The sequence below is a fragment of the Spermophilus citellus genome (genome assembly GCF_964194105.1).
Source record: "Spermophilus citellus genome assembly, chromosome: 1".
NCBI classification, from domain to species: Eukaryota; Metazoa; Chordata; class Mammalia; order Rodentia; family Sciuridae; genus Spermophilus; species Spermophilus citellus.
This window is the reverse complement of record NC_138182.1, coordinates 222,591,165-222,608,314: the sequence shown is the minus strand read 5'-3', so window position 1 is coordinate 222,608,314 and position 17,150 is coordinate 222,591,165. Positions and strand designations below refer to the sequence as shown.

Sequence of the window (17,150 nt, the reverse complement as noted above, 5' to 3'; positions counted from 1 at the left end):
TTTAGTGAAAGTCTGAGTAAGTGTCCCCTCATCCCCTCTTTTAGGATAACTGTGTCTTGACTCACAATGTGGACCAAAGGAACAGCGATAAAGATATCTTTGGGGATGCCTGTGACAACTGCCGGACAGTCTTAAATAATGACCAAAAAGATACTGACGGGGATGGAAAAGGAGACGCTTGTGATGATGACATGGATGGAGATGGTGGGTTTGCTTTGCTCTGTCATTTATTTGGGATTCATTTGTCCTTTTGTCCTTGTCCTCTCTCAAGAGTAGGAATAGAATTGCTGACTCAGGGCCTCCCACGCTGATGGTTCACTGCAGCCTGGAGGCCCAGGGCTGGCTTGTCTCTGTAGGAGACTCCACAGCCCATGCCCCTGTTTAATAACTGTGGATGTTTCTGGAACTCCATGTCATTGCTAGGAACTTAATAAAAAAACCCTTCCAGCAGGGTCATGTCAGGGCTGTGTCCTGTAGGGGATCTACCTTCCCCAATTGTACTTTCCTCACCACCTTTCTCTACCTGGAAATGGAGAATTGAGCTTTGAGCAGATTCACAGACGAGACCCTCTGAGGCATACTTCTGAGACCCAGGCCCCTCAGAGAAATATGGCCATCCTCTGCCTATTCTGGGTCGGGTTCTGGAAGCAGGGTGGCTATACTGCACAGCTCTGGGAACCCCCCTACAGGAACTTTGTGTGAGGTCCATGTAAGAGGCCCCTCCTAGACCTAGCCAGCTCTGGAACTTCATGAGACTTGAGGGAGGTCATTTGATTCTGTATGACTCCCGTGGCATAGAGATGACGAGCACTGAAGGATAGCGTGGGATCTGGTAGTTTCTGGAAAACATACCAAAACACAGAGCACGGGGAGAAAACCCTTTAGAAATACCACCCACTCCAAACACACATGTATGCATGCACACACACAAACCACACAGAATATCTATACCTCCCTAAAGCATGACCTCATCTCCTATGAGCTCAGCTGATGCTCCTGACCCAGTGGTGCACTGACAAACCAGCTCAATTAAAAAAACAAAGAAAGCCCCGATTCGTCAATTTCTGCAATGTGACTTGTCCCATCATCGATTTTAAACTACCAATATGATGTCATTCAATGCAAAATTGGCACAAGAGGGACTCAGTGGGCCTGACTCCAGCATACCACTGTCCAGAACCCTGCATCCAAGTCATAACTCGGACACCATTAGGTCCTCCCTCTCATGGTCAGCCCAACCAGCCATCGTGCCCCCCCACTTCTTTTGGACAAATCTCAAATCAGTGGATAAATGCCTATAAGAGCTACTCCTTTTTTTATGTCTTCCAGAATCCTTCCTTTGAAATGACTTTACAAAACCACATCTCATGTGGGGGGAAACATTCTGCAGGTCCCATTTAAAATGGAATTTTAGATAACTGCTGAAAAGGGTAACGACTGTGACAATGACCATGGGCCTGACCTCTATATCACCCAGAAGTCAGCGTGTCACATTCCCTTCTGTCATGTTCCCCTGAACCAAGGTAGCATTCTTTTCTTGCAGGAATAAAAAACATTTTGGACAACTGCCCCAGAGTTGCCAATCGTGACCAGAGGGACAAGGATGGTGATGGTGTGGGGGATGCTTGTGATAGCTGTCCTGATGTCAGCAACCCTAACCAGGTTAGTAGGCTTCAGGGGAATTCAAACTCTAGGCTGAACTGTCTTAGGCAAATATTCATCTAAGACCCATGTCCACAGGAACACAGCAGAGCCTGTTGGCCGGCTCCTGCCTGTTGCCACTTATGTAACAGAGGACAGGTGGAGAAATGACACACATTAGGCTTGAGGATGGTGGCACGAGCACTACAAGAGTCTGGATGGGGTCTTCTGAGGCCTTCAGGATAAAGTCTCACAGCTGAAGAGCACTGCTGATGTTAGTAACTTGAGCTTAATGATGCCCAAAATAACTTTTTTCTGCTAAAAGGAAAATGGAACGCGGAAGTTAACCATTGAGAGCCTAATCATGTGTCCCGTTAGTCCCCAGATCCCTGCACAGCCTATGTATGGACATTTCAGATTAAGTTCAGTCAGTGACGTGTCGAGTTTCCCTTTACACACCCCCTCCCTGTCTGGATAATTGGGCATGATGTGTCATTTGTTTCTGGAGCCCTTCGAGAGGGGAGTCATTGTTGCCCTCGGTGACTCACCATTTTGACTCCATTCCAAAATACGGAAGCAAAGCAAAGTCAATTTGCTTTGTCCTCATGACTATGGCTGGCTCCCTTCCAACTCATGCCAGAGCTCTGCATCTCCACCTGCCACCATGCTAGCCAGGCACCCTTTCCCAATCAGCTCATCTGGTGTGTAGGCAGCCCATCCATGCAGCTTGATATTTTAGAAGGCTTTTTTGAAAATTCAGCATTGTGCCTACACCAATATGGTGTTGTCCTTTTGCAGTTTTGTACCATCCCAACCCCAGAGAAATAATTCCTGAAATCCAGTGATGATGGGCGAGGTCTGCCTTCTCTAGAACATTCTGTACATGCAGGCCCAGGGATAAATAACACATTCTGTTCTCTTTGCAGTCTGACGTGGATAATGATTTGGTTGGGGACTCCTGTGACACCAATCAGGACAGGTACGGCCTATGTCCCACTTCAGAGAGGCAGATACAAAAATCTGAAGTTTTAATTTTCGGAGCTTTGTTGATAGCAGGCTTTGGGATCTGTCTGGGTGTATTCTGGATTTCTCTGGGGCTGCTATTGGGACAGCTCTATCTCTATTCAGGGCCACCATTCCTCTCTGGAAATGCTGTGTAGGAGATAGCAGTGGTAGAATAGGCCACTGGACACTCCAGCAAGGAAGCTCTATGGCAGGAGAGGCACAGTGGTACCATGCCCTACAGGTTCTAGAGTGTGACAGCCAGACATGAGTCACCGTTCTTTCTCTTACAATCTGGTTAATCTTAAATTAGTTACCTCAATTTCTCCTCTGTACAGTGGGGATGACAGTAGATCTAGCTCATAGGACTTTGGGGAAGATTAAGTTAATTCATAAGAAGTGCTTAGCATGATTTCTGTTGTAAATCTAACATTCTGGTTATATTCTTTCAACTCAGGAAAACTCCACCATCATCCCAACATAGATGTCAGTTTGCTGAGGGATCACTATTACTTTCATTGTCCTTCACATTTTTCCATTTAGTTTCTCTTATTTGAGTTAAATTTGTTCTGTGCAAGCAAATTTTGCCAACCCTCCTAGCCCAACACAGTGGAGTCCCACATTAAGACCAGGGCTGGCTGGAAATGTAGCTGTGATAGAGTCCTTGCTTAGCATGCTCAAGGGCCTAGGTTCCATCCCTAGCACTGCAATTAAAAAAAAAAAAAAAAAAGATGCTGTAGGAGCATCACAAAAGACACACAGCCATGTGCCACTCATCTCTGGAGATACCTGCTATCCAAGGCTCTAACCCCTGCACTCCTTAGGGAACTCATAGAGAGGTACTCAGAACCAGAGTAAAGAGGGCAAGGATGCTATAAGGCAAAGCAGCAAGAGACTCAGCTTCTCTCCTAGTACCTGGATCACAGATTGCGCTGCAGACTCAGTTCTCCATCCACATCTTGCTCAAAGACAGCTCCCTCAGTATGTTCCGTGTCTTCATTGCTGAGCACATACAAAGTTGAGTGATTTGGACATATTTTTCAGTCTCTTGGAGTCTCAATTTCTTTATCTGAAAAATATAAATAATTAATCACAGGTTACAGGTAACGGTGAAAATTCCAGATCTTGTAGGTAAGACTCTCAGCCCAGCACTGGCTCTCAATCCATATGCAGAAAATGGTGGCTGTTACTGTTGGTATCACAGTATAGGAGGGGCGAGTCAGGAAGGGAGTCTGACATCAGATCTCTCGGTTTCAGAGTGGAAGGTGGGACTGGCACCCTGACAACCCCCCTAAATGATGTATATCAAGAATGTTCCCTGTTACAGGTCATCCTGTACTCGGATTACCATCTAATTTCTAAAATATGCTATTCCACCAGCCTCTAGAAATTTGCCTAAAACAAATGACTCATTCTACCACATTTTAATTCCCACAAATGTGAACCTTGAGGGAGAGGACAGGAACTGCTTGGTTTTTTTTTGCATACAAATGTTCAGGGCTCTATAGAATAGTTGTTGCTAATGGAAATAGCTCAATGGTATGTTTAAAAAAGCAGCCAGAGAGCCTGCACAGGAATTCTACCAGTTGAGACAGTCTTCGGTTTGTCCAGGTTGGACTGACTTCTGTTGCGCCTGGAGCCATGTGGAATGACTGGTCCCTGGCTTCCCTCCCTTGTAGTGAAGGGGCAGCTCCTTGCCGATGGGAGGCCACAGAAGGCACAGGGTGAAAGGAGCATCTGCTGTGATCTGAAGCAGCCATGGGAGGTGTCAAGAGACTCAGGGTAACCTCTGGGAGACAGTGCAGACTCATCCTCCCATGGCTATTCAGCCTAAAAGAGGAAAAGTGGTGGTCTGAGAGTAAGAACACTGAGAAGTCCTGGGCCCACCTCTCGGGAAGGGGCAGCTGTATTCTCTGCCAGTCTCCCCATGGCATTCAGGTCAGAATTCTCATTGTGTCCACGGGCCAGGGATTATAAAAGGTAATAAACAGAACACACTGTAGGATTCTTTCACAGGCACTTAGCAAGTGCTTTCTCATATATTAAAATTGAATTGTGCAAAATTCTGATCATTGACTCACATACTCTTCATAACAATCCTAGGAAGTAGGGACCATTACCATCCCCACCTTACAGATGAGGTCACCGAACCACAGATGTGGAGTGTCATGTGCGAGGTCTCCTGCTGGTCAGGGTGGCTGGGCCAGGACTCTCTCTGGAGCTGGCTGGCACCACAGCCTCTCACTCTGTGCCCTTCACATGTCCTCAGAGTCAGGGATCATCTAACAGTCTCCAGGCACCGAGAGGAGCCTCTGGTCACAAATCACAGAAACAGACTCTTATCTTCAGTAGTAAATGGCTGTCTTGTTTTTAAAGGCTAAAGAAGTGGAAAATTGTCTCTGCAGCCCATAAGGCCGCCTCATTCAAAGGAATCGAACTAGCGGGTTTGATAAAATCCAAGGCTGTTAAAATCCCCCAACCCAGATTCTCCTTCCTGTCCCCTGCTGAACTGAAATCCTTTCTCCACAGTGATGGAGATGGCCACCAGGACAGCACAGACAACTGCCCCACGGTCATCAACAGTGCCCAGCTGGACACTGATAAGGATGGAATTGGGGACGAGTGTGATGATGACGATGACAATGATGGCATCCCGGACCTGATGCCCCCGGGACCAGACAACTGCCGGCTGGTCCCTAACCCAGCCCAGGAGGATAGCAACAGTAAGCAGGCCCAGCCCAGGTTGCCTGAGACCCCCCCTGGCCAGGCACACTGCCCCCCTCAGGGCACTGAGGACTCAGATCCTCTGCTTTCTTGCCTCCCAGTAACGGCTGCGTCAAACTCAGCTCCTCTGCACACTCTGTGTGGACGGTAGACATCTGGTAGACAATGGTCTCCAACTCAGAGCTGATCACTTTGCAGCTTCTGGGCCACCCTAGGATGCGATCATACAGAGCAAGGCCGCAGCCACGTGCTCAGCTCCATCCCCCAGAGACTGGGAGAGTGGCTACATTGTCCTTGCTCCTTCCAGTCACTGGGGGGTCCCAGAAAAGGAGCCAGAGAGAAGGGCACAACAGAAAGGGATGGGCTGGATTCACAAACTCAGACACCTGCAGGGGCCAGGCATTGACATGTGTGCACCAAGTCAGATAGGAGTTGACAGGGAGCGGTGGGGGTTAAGGTAACTAGAGGCCTTATCCCCAGCTATGCAAATTCAAATGTCATTTCAGTTGAATGAAATTCACTTGTAGGCCAAATTCAGCTGAGGGACCAATCAGAATTTATAAGATTCTGGTGACAGTAATTTCCCTGCTTTTTGCACATTATAACCCAGAAAATGTTGTGGACATTTGCTTACATAAGATCAGGCTTATGAGCCACCAGTTGGTAAACCCAACCATATATCATAAAAACTTCCTGGGGACACAGTGAAGGGCAACTGTTAACATTGACCTTACAAGAAACTCTGGGTGTTACCTGAGGGCTGGTCTGATTGCCCATCAGTAGGGTCCGGGTTGAAGCCTAGGACCCACCCCAAGGTTCCTCTCCTGACACTGGTGAATCATAGCCCTGGAGGTGGGAACTTGGGCTCGTCTTCTGTCCCCCGTCCAGCCCCTTTCTCTGCTGAGGAGTGGTAAGTATGGGCGTTGTTCAGCTCCTGTCCCCTTTCTTCACCCCACTCAGGTGATGGGGTGGGAGACATCTGTGAGGCTGACTTTGACCAGGACCAGGTCATCGACCGGATCGATGTCTGCCCTGAGAATGCAGAAATCACCCTGACGGACTTCAGAGCCTACCAGACCGTGGTTCTGGATCCTGAAGGGGATGCCCAGATCGACCCCAACTGGGTGGTCCTGAACCAGGTGAGTGTATCTGAGTTGGCAAGAGCTCGGCTTTGTCTTTTTTAATAGTGGCAGGTGACATTTAGAGGTGCTGATAAGAACGGGAAGCTGTTCATGTGTTCCTCCTCATAGTGCTGAGACAAAGTCCTTTCATTGTGCCCATTTTATAGATGATAAAATTGAGTCTTCTAAAGCCTTGAAGACTGCTCAGGGTAGCTCTGCAGTGAGTGGCTGAGATGGCTGGAACTGGAACTCGGACCAATCATGCTCCTGATACAGTAATCAGCCTCCTCCTTGTCCTCCTCATTGCATAGCTGAGAAAGGAAGGCAGAGAGATTTAGTAGACTTTCCAGAGTCACAGAGCAAACCATATTAGAAATACATGTTCCCCAATTAAGGGGAGTCTGCTTAAGTGAATCTTAGAAAAATTATTTCTATTTAGTGGGCAATAAGACCAGCCCTCAGGTGACACCCAGAGTTTCTTTTATTTAAACATTCTTTGCCAGTTTGTGCTTTCTTTGGACTCATAGCAAGATACAACAAGTACTCAGATAATGAAACCTTTAATGGAGGTCACACATCACCAGCCTGCCACTCATGGCACCCAGGGTTCTGGGTTCCCCAAGTTTACTTGGTCCACTTTGAGATCGCTCTGAACTTCCTCAACTCTTTCTACAGGGCATGGAGATTGTGCAGACCATGAACAGTGATCCTGGCCTGGCAGTGGGTATGTCTGGGGCCTCAGTTTACTCTCCTGTAGAATTCTGCCAGCTGGCAATGTTTCTGTTTGTCTAATCATATCTGATCTCCACAGGGTACACGGCTTTCAACGGAGTTGACTTCGAAGGGACCTTCCATGTAAACACCCAGACTGATGATGACTATGCAGGCTTTATCTTTGGTTACCAAGATAGCTCCAGCTTCTACGTGGTCATGTGGAAACAGACGGAGCAGACATATTGGCAAGCCACGCCCTTCCGAGCTGTTGCGGAACCTGGCATCCAGCTCAAGGTAATGGTGGTCAAAGTCCCTCATCTCCCCTTCTTCTGGGCCCTTTGCCCTCCCTTTAAATCCCGAGTTCTCCCAAATGGCACGTAGATAATCTTAGAAATGGATACATTGATGACAATGACATAGTCAGGATGAGAGCTGACCCAGAGACTCCCTTCCTGCCTGTATGACAACTACACTCAGATCTCTGGGTGACTGTCAGGGAACATGAGCCTACATGGAGTCAGAGAGATTGGGAAGGTCTGGAGTGCATCTTCAGGCATCCTGTGTTGGAAACCGGCTCAGGTGTTTGGTCAGTAGGGCCAGCTATGTACAGAAGGTCTGGTGGGCTATCTCCATCATTCCCATGAGGGCAGAAGACAAATTCAGGAGCCAGACATTTTCAGGGAGCCCTCATGGGGCCAATGTGGGGAAGCAATGGACTTATCATAGAAAAAGTATGGAATGATCAGTACAGTATTGTTCCCTGCTTAGTACTAAGGGGCTGGGGTCACCTCAGAAGAAAGAACACTTAAGTATTTGTTTTGTACAAGTCCAAGGCCGTCTGACTGTAACCAGAATTCAACACCATGTCATCACCTCAGGTCTAGACAGAAAGATGGTCTGTGTGTCCTCTTCTAACACTCTCCTCCTGTCCTTGTCCAGGCTGTAAAGTCTAAGACGGGCCCAGGGGAACATCTCCGAAACTCCCTGTGGCACACAGGGGACACCAGCGACCAGGTCAGGCTGCTGTGGAAGGACTCCAGGAACGTGGGCTGGAAGGACAAGGTGTCCTATCGCTGGTTCCTGCAGCACAGGCCCCAGGTGGGGTACATCAGGTAGGTGGGGGTCTCTTCTCCTGCCCTGGTATACTCCATTCTTCACCCCAGAGCCTTTGCTTCCCTGATTAGTCCTGATCTGGGATTATCCTTGAGGATTTGCCAGGATTTCCACGACTTCAGACCAGGACACCCAGAAGAGAGGTGGGAGGAAGACACATAGGCTCAGACTGAAACGAGGGCCAAGTGCTGCATCGCAGGAGCTTCTGGGGGAGGCACTGGGGGACCCATGAAAATGGATGGTGGTGCCCTTCTGCTGTGCCCTTAGCAAAGCCTGAGAGTGGATCTGCTGATGGGTGGAGGGAAGGGCGTGTGGCTGAGACGCCTGCGCGCGCTCTGCGCTGAGACTCCTCTGGGCCTATGTAATCACTTAGAATGCAGAGAGTCCCTCATGGTCTGTCTTCACTGCTGGACTGTAAACTCCAGGAGGACAGCACCTGTGTCTTGATCTCTGTCTCCCCAGTACCTAGCGTGACACCTGCTATGTACCATGTACAGTACAAACTATTCATCATGTAAGCAATGTGATCTACCCTATTTTTCCTTTAGCCATCATGTCTTTTATTTTTAAATACTTTAGAACATATTTCCTAAGTACAAGTGAAAACCATACTATGCTTATCAAATCATAAAATATAATAATGATACAACACGATATATAATCAGCAACATAAATTCAAATGCCATCAATCATCTTATTAATATTCTATATGATTTTTGTATGTTTGTGGCCTAAGATGTAATATTAGTATGCATTCCAAGAGTTGTCTTAGCTCTATTGTCTCCTTTGTTTCTTTTATTCTAAACCATTTATGTGATTTTTTTTTAATGTTTAGATTCATAAATGATAGAAAGATCAATTAGGAAAGTGAGTAAAGCGAGTAATCTATCTAGTGACAGGCAGAATAAAGACCCCAAATTCTAATCTTTCTAATCTCTTGATACTGTGCCTTAGATTGCAAAATAAACTCTGCAGATATGATGTGGAACTTGGAATGTAGAGATTAACCTAGATAATTCCAGTGGTCAGACTTAATTATACAGATCCTTGAGACTTTTCTTGGCTATGATCAGAAAAAGATACCTGAGGATAGAAGACATGATAACCAATAAATAGAGCTCTTCTCACCAGGGACAAAGTATAATCCCCAATGGCACAACCCCAATGTCTCACCTCTGGCCACACCCCCACCTGCCTACAGTTATCACTTAGTTAATCCATATCAATGGATTAATCCATTGATTAGGTTAAACATCACATAATCTAATCATTTCACTTCTGAAAATTTTTCATGTTTCACAATGAACTTTTGGGGGACACCTCATATCTAATATTTAATATCTAAATCATAACAAGTAAGGTACTGCTGTAACAAATCCCCTAAAACATGAAAGTGGCTTTGGAACTGTGTAATGGGTATGCCCTATTTCTTTATAGGACTGTTTTTTTTTTTTTTAACTAATCTCAGGAGTTACAATGGCCTACATCTTTGAAATTTAGACAATATACTTATTTTAGTTTTCATACTTGCAGATCAACACCCATGTCAGCTTACGTAGTACTTTTAGGAACTAGTATAGATTGCATTCTCCTAAACAGGTCAGGAAAGCAACTTAGAAGGAAAAAGAAGCTTATCTGGACTAATTCTTTGTGTTCTCCTCTATGACATTATGTCTAATGGGCTCTGTTTGCCCCACAATAAGGAAGCGCATGGCCTTTCATGTTCTCAGCCTTGTTAAGATCAACATCCTTTTTTTAAGACAAATATGTTGAAATACCCCTTCTTCTATCCCAAAATGAAATCATAGGAAATATAACCCACCTACACATATTATTTTATGAAAGTCAATCTGAAAAAAAAAAAGAAAGTCAATCTGAGCTCTAACAATAGAGAAATAATTAATAAATTAATATACATATAATAATATAAATGCTTGGGCACAATCATACCAGAAGACAAAATGAAATAGAGAGTAGCATCCATATGCCTAGAATCACTGTGAAAGTGACATTCTAATACAGATTGATAATTCAGTGACAAATTATATTACAATGGTATTGCCAAAGGTGATGTGAAGTTGTAAAATGGTAAAACTCAATTTTCAACCAAAACAAAGTACTTAGTAGTTTCCCAATTTACCCTGGAGACTTCAGCTAACATGAAAATCTGTCTAAAATATACGTGATGTAGACAAGTAAAAGGGAATTAAGTTAAAAGGGAATTAAATTCTAGGCCCCAGTTGTTACAAACAGGCCGTTATCCTTCTGTGGGTCTGGAGAAACACTCTAAAAGCACACAGGATGCAGGACCAATTTTGACTACTCTCTCCAGGCATTTTAAGCCATCCAGTGTCCCTAACTTCTGCCACTCAGTGCCACCATGACAACCAAAAATGCCCTGCAGGTTTCTGAACTTCTACGTAGGGAATGTTGTTGTCTATTGTGAATTGTGGCTCTGGGAGTCTGTGCGTGATATCCAGTAGAACTGAGGAAGAGTAGAAGTTCTAAGCATCTGTCCAGACAAGGTCACTCATAAGATGTAGCCACAGGGCCTTTCTCCCAGGATGTCAGGCTATATCTTTTTAACTCATCAGCAAATACCTATCAAATTTACTGTGTCCCAGAATTGTGTTGGGTTTTTTGAAAGACCATTGAATTGTCCCTGTACAATCTCCCTGCTACTGGCTGGGAAGACATAGATACACAGGTCCTGCCCTCAAGGAGCTTCCAGTCTAATAGGGAGGGAGACCAGCTACAGCACAGTCCAGGTCAGTGGGAAATGAGTGTCAAAGAGAATAAAGGCAAGTCATGGGACCCTGGGTCTCCTCATGGGCACTTCACCCTGCATTGGGCTTCATGGAGACCTGTTCTGCCTGTGTTGTCTGCAGGGTGCGATTTTATGAAGGCTCAGAGTTGGTGGCTGACTCTGGGGTCACCATAGACACTACCATGCGTGGGGGCCGACTTGGAGTTTTTTGCTTCTCTCAAGAAAACATCATCTGGTCCAACCTCAAATATCGCTGCAATGGTAACGTACATTCTGCTACTGTACAATGTTATTACTAGAATTAATCAGACAGTGCCACCATATTTTTATAGCATACTCTCCCCTCTAAAGCCCAAAGCTCATGCTATATGCTCATTAAAATCTGATAGCCCCTGTGTAACAGAAGTCAGAAGTGGATCTCATTTTTCTGATTTTATAAATTTGAAAATTTAGATCCATCGAATTTAACAGCATGGTTTAGGTTTGGGGTTCAGTGAGAAATTCAGTCAGATTCAATTTACAGGCAGCCTTAATTTTCTTATGGCTCAAACATAATCACAGACTCAAAAGCCACTCTGCCTGCTAATTTTCTTCAGGGCTATGAATGAGCGTTGCTGGGCTTTCAGCCAACAATTTGCAAAGCAGCCTGAAGTAGAAAATGGCTGCCGGGGCCTGTGGGGCCTCTTGGGCAAGCTGAGAGCGCCCCCTACAGGAGTCCTAACTGACATGCAAAACGGATCTGGATTCCAGGTAGAAAGGCTCCTAATTAACCATCCTTTGCCCATTGTTTTTGCAGATACCATCCCGGAGGACTTCCAGGAGTTTCAAACCCAGATTTTTGATCGCTTGGATAATTAAACAGAGGAAGCAACCTATAACTGCTTTTCCAAATGCTAAAACTATATATTTTAAAATTTCCTATAAATTTCTTTGTATTTACTGTGGCTTTCTTTTACAGCCCAAATATATCAGAACTTTTTATATGAATATAGAAATAAAGGAGAAGACATCATTTCTAATAACGATGCTACTCAGGCGTTGCTTACATGTGGCTCAGTTTGGTGGCGAATGGTGTTCTCTGAGGGTTCCACATTGAACTTGCAGGATGATATTTTATCCTCAGGCCCCGTAGTCTGTGAAACTGAGCATGTGCATGAATCAGAAGGTCATGGCAAAGGGTCTCATCTGGGTCACCCCAATCAGCTTCACCCAAAAGACCTAACAGTTCTTTGTATACCTTAAGCAGCCTCCTCAGTCCAGGTAGGGAGGCCCAGAAATACCTGCCCAGGGGCACCTTGCCAATTAAGATTTTTTATGACCAACCCTGGGACAGATTTGCCCAATTCCTTCAGATTCTCTCCCCTCACCTCATGCACACCTTCCACAGACTTCTATCATTAACACAATTCTTACTCTTATTTATATATTTGGCTCCCCCTAGTGGACTGTAAATTTATTGAAAATAATTATGTCTTATGCTGTCCCCCTAGTACCTGATGTGTAGTAGATATCCAATAAATGTTTGCTGAATGAATACCTCCTAAGTAATCAGGACAATAGTGCATGAATGGGTCACATAAGCCCTCCTAAGACTCAAAAAGCTGCTCACAGCCATGTTCTGTGCTAGTACTATTAATTATACGTATAGGCAGAAATTTGCCTAATCTGTACACCTACCTTTCTTACTTTCCAGTTTAAACCAAGGAACCAGGAAAATTTTATAAATGCCCTAGAAATTTAGTTCCAAAGAATATTTCTTTGTAGTAATATATTCTTTTATTCCAGAATTCCCCAAATAACTTAAACCATAAATAAAGGATTAAACACTCTTACCACATTTTACCATGATTTTGGTAGTCAGAAAATACAATGGAGCATCCCAATATGAGACATGGAGAACTTCCAGGCATCCTCCTTAGGTATAAAGCTGAGTTGTGTGTGTTGCCTTGTAATTCAGAACGTCTGATCTCCTTCATCATCTCCAACGGGTAAAGAGAACTCGTGCCTGTCCACCAGTCATGAGCACTGATGACTAGTCTCTTGGGACCAGTGACCTCTAGGCCACATTCTGCCACAGCTGCTTTTCAGTCTATAGCATTTACAAATCTTTTCCAATTCCAAAACCCAGGGAAGAGAAGTATATTCATTTGGTTGTTCTCCATCTTCCCTGTTTTCCTCACTGTATACATTTATTGAAAGGTCATTTCCTGAGCTCCTAGTTCTTCCAAGAGCCCTCTGACTCTCTTGGCTCTCCACTCACTATATGGTACAGGTAGGCTATACCATAACTTACAGCTATTTTAATGACCTTTCCCTGGAACTGGACCTCTTGGCACTTTACTAGACAGACAGTCAGTCTCTCTCTCTCTCTCTCTCTCTCTCTCTCTCTCGGGAGGGGTACCAGGAATTAAACTCAGTGACACTTGACCACTGAGCCACATCCCCAGCCCTATTTTGTATTTATTTAGAGACAGGGTCTTACTGATTTGCTTAGTGCCTCGCCTGTTGCTGAGGCTGACTTTGAACTTGCGATCCTCCTGTCTTAACCTCCTGAGAGGCTGGGATTACAGGCATGCGCCACCACACCTGGCTACAGATCTTCTTTTTTAAAAAATATTTTTTACTAGTTTTTGATGGACCTTTATTTCATTTACGTATTTATATGTGATGCTGAGCATTGAACCCAGTGCCTCACACATGCTAGGCAAGTGCTCTATCACAGAGCCACAAGCTGAGCCCCAGATCATCTTCTTGAGGAATATTCATTCTGATCACTGAAGCACATCAACAAAAATATACACAAAAATATACTAACTCAGAAGGAAAGTAGGTTGGTTGATTGGATCTGGTTGGGAGTCTGAGCTTAATTCATATAGTATCCTGATCTGATTTCAGTGAGCCTGGTTCCTTATCAGAAGTGTTCAATGACTCCCATATTCTCCTGTGTGCCCTGAGGCTGATGGAAAGAGGAGGCATCCCACTGCTATCCCAATATAATCTTCCTGCTTGGCTGTGCAGTGTGTCCACAGGAAATGGGCTCTCAAACTTAATCACTACTTTTTTGTCTAATCATGCTAGGTCCATGAGCCCAACAGGAGATCTAGAATATAATTCCTCCACTTATGGAGCTTACTACATTGTTGGGAAAGATTTATATATGCAAAACAATCAGAACAAATAGAAGCAATTACTAACTACTCAACTTTTTGGAATTTGGGGAGCTAGTTGTTTAACTATAGATAGTTTGAAAATGGACATTTTTGGAGTATTTACACCACAGAAATTAGCAACCCCTACAAACCAGAGCTCCACAGAGCTGGTTATCAAATGTGCATCAGCCCATGGCTGGGTGCACTGCCTTATCCTATCTCATTTCTCCTCTATATATTAGAACTTGAGGCAGAGCTGGGCTCAGTGGTGCACACACGTAATCCCAGTGGCTGGGGAGGCTGAGGCAGAAGGATGGTGAGTTCAAAGCCAGCCTCAGCAAAAGCAAGGCATTAAGCAACTCAGTGAGACTCTGTCTCTAAATAAAATACAAAATAGGGCTGGGGATGTGGCTCAGTGGTCAAGTGCCCCCGAGTTCAATCCCTGGAATGTGCCCCCCCCAAAAAAAAAAAAAAACCTTGAGGCAGAAAGCTTGGAGCTTTCATAAAATTTTGAAAGAAGTGGAAACACAGGGGGGGGGGGGCGGGAACACTCAAAAAGTACTTGATAACAGATATAGACCCAGAACAGGATAGCTCACTCTTAAGTCACTCCCTAAATTTCTTGACATGGTGAGTCAAAGTCCTATTCAAAATCTAACTTCAAACTAATGGCTCTAAGAGTTGAAGTGGACATCAGTCACTCACCAACTGGTATGAATTCATTCCTATGCTCTTCTCACTTGTTACTGGGGTTAATGAGGGAATGGCAAAGAGAAAGGAGCCTGTCACCGTGGGGAGCAAAAGACCATGCCTGAGTAGAATCCCACAGGAGGCTGGGGAGAGCTCTTGGGATGAAGGAGGGGATGGGAGACCTCCAGGAAAGACCAGGGCCTGGAAGCAGGTGCAGAAAGGGAGGGCCAACACATTCTGCTTCTGCCAATAGAGAGAGAGGAAAGCCAACATGGCAGAACATACCTATAATCCCAGCTGCTTGGGAGGCTGAAGCAGGTGTGTTGCAAGTTCGATGCCAAACTCAGCAAGTTAGCAAGACCCTGTCTCAAAATAACATTTAAAAAAAATGGGGATGTAGTTCAGTGGTAGACTGCTTGCCTAGCATGCGTGAGGCCTGGGTTCAATCCTTAGTACCACAAAGAGAGAGAGAAAAGAAGCTCCTTCTCCCTACCTAGGTTCTTAGTCCTATGTTTCCTTATTATTATAGTGATTGTCCACTTAATTTTGGAGATGGGCTATAGAGTCAAAAAGAATTAAAGAGATGCAGAGTTTAGTCACCTATTATTTAAATTAAATTCTTGCATTTTATTATGTCTAGGAAGATAACTGAGAATATAAGTAGAAAATCTGAGCCAGAGGTGAGGCAAAATGAGAACAAGATAATTGATCCATGTATCAGAAGAGTGAGATGTGAGGCACCTGTGTTTGGAAGCATGAGGTCCTAGTCACACTGGGACTATCAAAGGTGACTCAATCATTTATTCAGAGTCAGGTGTAAAATCCCCTTTGGTGTACACAGCTCCAAGTCTTACATGCTTGCCCAAATCTGTGGTTAATAAACAACTTCTGCCCACATTTCTTGAGATAATATAATTTCCTTAATTATAAAGATCTTTTGTTCCTGAAAAAACTTAGAAATAATTATAAAGATGTTGGAATAAATTGGACCCATCATCTTGTTATAATTAAAGCTTCATCCCGGGGTTTCATAAACTGACTTCCAGACCACTCACGTATAATCAAATCAAGCCTTTATTGAAGCACACTGGTGGCAGCTGGCCAGAACATAAAGCTGTTCCCCTGATCAGCCCTGAACAATTGCAAGGGTGCTCCTTATAAGCCTGAAAACCGCAAAAGGGATGCTTGGGGGTCTAGTCAATGCAAGCAAGCCAGGTTACAGAAGCGGGAGAGTGCAGTCAAGAGGCGGGAAGCCTAACCAATCACAGTTAGCCCAGTTACCCCAGTTACCGAAACAGAGCCCTGTTACCCTAGTTACAGAAACAGTGCCCCATTAGGTAGATCCATGTTCTTAAAGGTTTCTGTAGCAAAAGGAAAAGAACATTTTGTCCTGGTCATGACCCTTCTACTTGGCATGGTTGTTTTACAGGATGAAGTCATAAAACAAAATGGAGTCACATTTGCTTCCACTATCACATCCTAATATTTTGTGAGGTACATGGGAATCATACTACCTCTTCAACACTATGACAAAATACCTGAGATAATAAAAAAAAAATCAAAGGAGAAAAGGTTTATTTTGACTCACAGTTGCAGAGATTTTAGTTCATGGTCACTTGGCACTGTTGCTTTGGGCCTGTAATGGAACAGTACATCACAGCAGGAGCACATGGTAGAGGAGAGCTGTTTTCCTCATAGTGGCCAGGAAGCAAAGAAGAGAGAGGCAGGGGTTTGGGTCCAAAAATCCCATTCAAAAGCATAACACAAAGACCTGATTTTCTTCCACTAAGGCCTACCTCCTGAAGATTCTACCACTTCCCAATAGAGCCACAGATGGTGACTGAGCGAACCCAGGGCCTTGGGGGATGGCAGGACTTATCTTTGAATGTGTGGTATTTAAAGCATTTGAAATACTTAAGAGAATTTGGCATTTTAGAAAATCCAATAAATTGAACTTGTAATTCCAATTGAAAATGTATAGCTTGAGATAATATAATTTCTAATTTTAGACTGTGCTTTTTAGTTTAAAGATGCAGAAGAATTCAACCAAATATTTTAGTTCATGGTCACTTGAACTATATCTATAAATTGGCAATACTTACAAGAATTATTTAACTATCTAGGTAGGCTTTGTCAGACAATTGACAAAGATTAAACATTAAATTCATTAATACAATTTAAAATTGTATTAATACTCAAAACTCAAAGAAATTTAGCTCAGTTTGCAAA

General features: G+C 44.3%; 1 protein-coding gene across 1 annotated transcript in view; it reads left to right on the top strand.

Annotated features, from left to right (window-relative positions):
- Nucleotides 1-12,104, top strand: part of THBS4 (thrombospondin 4) — a 46,334-nt gene extending 34,230 nt beyond the window's left edge. Inside the window, exons 13-22 of the mRNA XM_081278631.1 lie at nucleotides 45-204; nucleotides 1,544-1,662; nucleotides 2,568-2,620; nucleotides 5,173-5,366; nucleotides 6,328-6,506; nucleotides 7,164-7,212; nucleotides 7,300-7,496; nucleotides 8,142-8,314; nucleotides 11,204-11,343; nucleotides 11,879-12,104. Coding sequence (XP_081134757.1) covers nucleotides 45-204; nucleotides 1,544-1,662; nucleotides 2,568-2,620; nucleotides 5,173-5,366; nucleotides 6,328-6,506; nucleotides 7,164-7,212; nucleotides 7,300-7,496; nucleotides 8,142-8,314; nucleotides 11,204-11,343; nucleotides 11,879-11,940 — 1,326 coding nt within the window. The 3' untranslated portion in view covers nucleotides 11,941-12,104. The remainder of the gene's footprint in view (nucleotides 1-44; nucleotides 205-1,543; nucleotides 1,663-2,567; nucleotides 2,621-5,172; nucleotides 5,367-6,327; nucleotides 6,507-7,163; nucleotides 7,213-7,299; nucleotides 7,497-8,141; nucleotides 8,315-11,203; nucleotides 11,344-11,878) is intronic.
- The last annotated feature ends 5,046 nt before the right edge of the window (nucleotides 12,105-17,150 follow it).